A 4,918-nucleotide genomic window follows, 5' to 3' on the forward strand; every position below is an offset into this window, starting at 1 on the left:
CACCTTAGAAGTAGATCCCAGAGTCGCTTTGTCAAACTTAGCCGACGTGGAAGCTCCGAGAGGAAATGATGCTCCATTAGATGTCCGTGACACAGATGACATCATCTGTTGAATGACCTTCACCTGATCATTCATCTCTTCCTCTCGATTATCCTCCAGTGCTTCATTTACAGCGGCAAGGATCTAAAGAACACAGCAAGGACGACATCTACCATGAAAATAATGGCATGAGTGTTAATAACGATATCAGCGCTAGCAGACCACACTTCCAACGAATTCGACAAGTATATACGCTCACACCGTTCTGAGAATGCCATGATGTTGTACATGCGGAAATCTCACGTCATCGTTCTGGTCATGCTGCTGTTGATGACCCTCGAGCAATGCTTTAGCCTCTAACAGAGTCTTCTTTCCCTTCTCCTTGTCCTCTTGACGCTGGCATTCACCCAACCTCAACAGGATCTACCCACAAAACCCTCTTGATAGACTCAAGAGTCCCAATCATCTACGGCAAAGGTATACTCACCACAGCTCTTTCTCTCGCATCAACAGGTGGACAACATTTATTGCAGATTTCCAGAGCCTGACAAATAACGAGATGCCGAAGTTCAGAGTGCAGCCTCTATGACTTTTTCGAATTCCTCGCAGGCCTGAGGATACCGCTCCTGCAGTTGCAGGAAGTCCCCAAGTCGGCTATGACAGCGCCTGATATTAAGAAAGATCATACTACAGTCTACCGAGCTCACAGGCCCTGTCCCCGATTAATAACGCGTAACATTGTATTACTAATACACACGACTTGCCCATCCTCATGCACCTGGCGAGGTCCCACGGCATCTCCTCCTCCGTGAAGAGCTGCAAGCAATTACGGCACTGCTCGAGATTCTCCCAAGCTAATTGAAGGTCATCCACATCCGACTCGGCATCCTCATCTATTAAATATACCTTCGAGCGTTTCACGGTCACTCGCGGCCACAACTACCTGCCCCCTTGCCAGTAGCAAGCTCTCTCTCCCTCGTTGCTTTGACCATATCAACTGCCTCCTGCAGTCGATCCATCGCACTCTTCGATGACGACCCTACAGTCCACTGCACCTCAAGCTCCACTGTGAGCATCTACCTCCCCCCAACACGTTATCCATATCACTGCCATTCTCCCCACCATCCGCATTCAAGATGTCCAAAGACTCTTCTTCCTTCGCCAGCAAACAATCCCTGAAATACAGTACCACCACCATGGATGAACACAGCATGGGCGAGTGTAGGAAATTTCACTGGATCATTTCCCTTTCGACCACATCACGAGAGGAAGACGCAAGATCCCCACCAAACGGTGTCCCAAGAATACCCTCCCTACCCAAAGTCGAAGAGTACTGCCGCCATCGCCTTGCACGTATCCGTTCCTTCTTGATTACAAGTAATCTCACAGGCATCACCAAGCAAGTTACATGCCCTATCAATTTGACCCTTCTCCCGGGCGATCTTCGCCAGCTGCCTGCACATGAACAACCGTATCGACAGGTGAACACCTTCTACCATCATCACCTCAGCTCATCAGGATCACTAGTTAACAGCTCCTGATCGACCAAAGTGTCCTTCCCCTCCTCTACAGTAGCTGCACCCTCATTGCATTGAGCAGTCATGAGATGAATGAGTCCCGCTGAGAACACTCCCCATTTACAACTTCAACACAATGAGACCGTTATCCTAGCAACAACGAAGTTATCAAAATCATGAGCACAACAGTGAACCTTGCATGCATATACCCGCATTTTGCTAATTCCTACTCCTTCGCTTCATCTCCTCCCCCCAAGAGCACCAGCCAACATGTCTGGATTGATTTCAACTGATGATATCCTCACCGACGATTTCCGTCGGGACTCCATACACTTCATTCGCGACAGCCATGAGATGCAGCCTGAAGACCTTAGTCGTCTCCACGAACATCTCCCTCCTTCACCATTCTCCTGTCATTTTCGCTCACGACTAGGCTAAGCTACGATCTAATGAATTTCACCGAGTCGCTTGAAGCGACTATGATGCACAAAAGACTACTACTAAAGTCACATTAGTCAGCAAAGCAAATGGCACCCTTCCTTCCCTGTTATTACCCCTCAAATAGTCTTCCTTGATAGCTTCCTTAGCATCCCCTGAGGCCGTCGACACTTCCGCTATCTCCCCCACCTGCACAGAGAGGATTCAGCGTCCCTCCAATGTTCCAGCTCTTACCACAGGAACTTCTCCCGAGTCGAGCACATCATGCACACTAACCGAGATAATCTCGTCAACCTAAACTCTATCAATGCACTCGTTAATCATCGTTATTAATACTACCACAACTGGCACCAGCGTCCCCTCCTCATCAGCATCCTCCTCTATTGCTAAATGCTTATTCAACACCAGTAGCTCCTTCGACCCCTTCACCGTCCCTCCACAAAGCAACTCCGGCGCGGACTCTTTCCCACTGCTCATCTATATCGGCAATAACGATGGAATTTCAATTACGACAGCGACCTTAGGTGCTGCTCCTCCTTCAACTGATGAGCCAATGAGTCTCTGCTTCCACACAAGAGCGATTCTCGACAAGTCAAGGATCAACGCATATGGGCAGACCTGAATCCGCCATCCGACCAATTACCGCGCGCCACAAAATTCACCTCGACGTTATCCACACCACGATGAAGATACATCTGCATTTGAACACAATTGTCCTCCGGTACGAAGTTCCGCCTGCGAAACCAGTTCATGCCCTCTCCAAGGGATCTCCCCTCACTGGATGATCGTCAGCTGTCTAGTCGACACACGAAGGAGGGTGCCGAGGTCCTCTTTAACCGCAGTCTCATACGAGATAGTCTGCCCCTTCACATGAGGATGGTTCAACCTCTCCTCAGACCATGTAGCCTCGGACATCTAAACAGTTCTCCTTCACCTATCACTTCCGTTCATAAGCCTTTAATTTCTGATTCTTCTGCTCCAACGGTAACAGCGTAATGACGTATAAACGATCAAGAGGCACACTACCCGACCCATTCAGCGCCAGAGCAAATTCGAATGACTTCGACCACCGCTCCTACATTCCTTATAGTGATAGTAAAGCCCACGCCCAAGCAATGCAACGCTGACGAGGTATGCGTCGTCAAAGATGATGCCGACCCAATGGAACCTACCAGACGCCACTAGTATTCCCTCACCTATCTAAGCAAGAGTACCTCTTCTCAACTGTTGTATCACCCCAGCAGATGGCATTGAATACAACCCACCATACGACGGTTCGGTGCTCGACAAGAAAGCCCCGTACACTTCCCTGACCAAGATCACCAATACAGTGAATACCCTCTCTCTTTCCAATTAAAGCCTCAAACAGTCCAACTCCTCACAAATCCACTACTGCAAATTCCGAAATGATCCCTTCCCTTCCAACCTCCCAGTGCAGTCCGAACAGAGGAATCGTCGATAGTGACCTCCGAATGCACACTCAATGCATACCTTACGACCAGCACTACCGCAACCTTCACAGAGGATATAACTAATAACAAACTCCTCCGTAACCCGATACAATAATACCTCCACTCACTTCTCATCACCACAGACATTCACTCGGCATGCTGCATGCTTCATCGGACATACCACTACATCCCCAACAGCACACACGCCACACACCCATCCTTCATCGTCGCAAACTAAACAAAGGAAGACTCCCTTCCACTTCCCCTATGCTGTAGGGCCATTGTACATGACCAACGATGAGGCATCACGTAGAGCAACTACACTTCCTTTCACTCCTCCATCCCCCCCTCAACTCACTTAAGCAGTGATATTCCAAAAACCGTGTTTCATGTTCACACCAATCACATCTCCTCCACCGAGCATCCTCATACCTATATACGAACAGCGTTAACGCAGCCGGAAGATTCCTTCCTACTTAGCACAAAGAGGGTTGTCATCTTCACCTAGACCTCGTAGCTCCTTCACGTCCCTCTTCAGCTCATCCATGCTTCTCACAGATACCCCATGACCAAACCGACAAGTCATCAGTCCTCCCCCACTTACACCAAGATTGCCGAGATAAGCGAGTACCTTAGTGGTTTACCATACTCTAGCATACTCTACACGGTCATTGCTGCACAGTGGTTAGCATGCATACTCTACTGCCGACAGGTTGTGGATTCAATTCCAAGTCACCACTACTGCACTTTATACAGCTCTACGCAAACATCAGTAGCGTGAGCTGTAATATTGTCATCGAAACTACCGTATACTCTTCTGCCTCCCCTCTCCTATCCTCCCTGGCCATAGCACCCACCGGTCGTCCCTTGGCGTACTCATTGACCTTCTCACCATCATCCACCGATTTCTCGAAGGTCCGCTGGATGGAGAATTTAAACGTCGACTTGCTGGCCTGATATCTCAGCATTGACATTTCGTGGCGCAGTGACGCGTTACTAAATAGAAGCTTCCTCTGGAGCTACTCACAGACCCCTCGCCATCGTCTTCAACGTCGGAGGGACGAGTGTCCGTGTCATCCTCGTCGATTTCATCCGTCAACTGAATAAGTGGGGAAATTATAACCAAATAGGGAACTTTTCACCCACTTTCAATTTACGTAGGAACTCTATCACCCTCCCTTCCTGCGAGGGATCTCCACCCAACTCTCCCTCCATTTGAGTCAGCAGATCCTCACTGCTCAGGGATCCCAGTCCTATGAGAAACACATCAACAAACTCATTACGCTCATCTCAACGCGGCAAAGTCCCGCATAGAGGAGCAACCGAGGCAACGTGTAATTCTAAAATTCAATTCCAACCTCGCAAATTTTGAAGCTATGTGACATAAAACTAGACTGGAATCAGTCCAAACCCTCAAGTCCAACCTGTCCACCATAATACACATAATACACCCTCCTGTCCGGAATACAACAC

The 4,918-nt window shown here is 48.8% G+C and overlaps 2 protein-coding genes across 2 annotated transcripts in view; both read right to left on the bottom strand.

Annotated features, from left to right (window-relative positions):
• Positions 1 to 2,909, bottom strand: part of Pmar_PMAR006771 (hypothetical protein) — a gene marked incomplete at both ends in the record, with an annotated part of 3,378 nt that extends 469 nt beyond the window's left edge. The window contains 15 exons of the mRNA XM_002788037.1: positions 4 to 183; positions 343 to 462; positions 527 to 583; positions 630 to 705; positions 818 to 932; positions 983 to 1,078; positions 1,120 to 1,214; positions 1,357 to 1,494; positions 1,545 to 1,659; positions 2,111 to 2,183; positions 2,229 to 2,288; positions 2,334 to 2,471; positions 2,505 to 2,612; positions 2,657 to 2,729; positions 2,773 to 2,909. Of these exons, the coding sequence (XP_002788083.1) occupies positions 4 to 183; positions 343 to 462; positions 527 to 583; positions 630 to 705; positions 818 to 932; positions 983 to 1,078; positions 1,120 to 1,214; positions 1,357 to 1,494; positions 1,545 to 1,659; positions 2,111 to 2,183; positions 2,229 to 2,288; positions 2,334 to 2,471; positions 2,505 to 2,612; positions 2,657 to 2,729; positions 2,773 to 2,909 (1,581 nt within the window). The remainder of the gene's footprint in view (positions 1 to 3; positions 184 to 342; positions 463 to 526; positions 584 to 629; positions 706 to 817; positions 933 to 982; positions 1,079 to 1,119; positions 1,215 to 1,356; positions 1,495 to 1,544; positions 1,660 to 2,110; positions 2,184 to 2,228; positions 2,289 to 2,333; positions 2,472 to 2,504; positions 2,613 to 2,656; positions 2,730 to 2,772) is intronic.
• Positions 2,910 to 3,803: 894 nt separating this feature from the next.
• Pmar_PMAR006772 (hypothetical protein) lies at positions 3,804 to 4,419 on the bottom strand (the record flags this gene model as incomplete). Its single annotated transcript, XM_002788038.1, has 3 exons — positions 3,804 to 3,877; positions 3,950 to 4,076; positions 4,252 to 4,419. 3 exons carry the CDS (start codon positions 4,417 to 4,419, stop codon positions 3,804 to 3,806), a joined length of 369 nt encoding a protein of 122 aa, XP_002788084.1.
• Between the last annotated feature and the right edge of the window lie 499 nt (positions 4,420 to 4,918).

The sequence above is a fragment of the Perkinsus marinus genome, assembly GCF_000006405.1.
Source record: "Perkinsus marinus ATCC 50983 genomic scaffold scf_1104296928836, whole genome shotgun sequence".
NCBI lineage: Eukaryota > Perkinsozoa > Perkinsida > Perkinsidae > Perkinsus > Perkinsus marinus.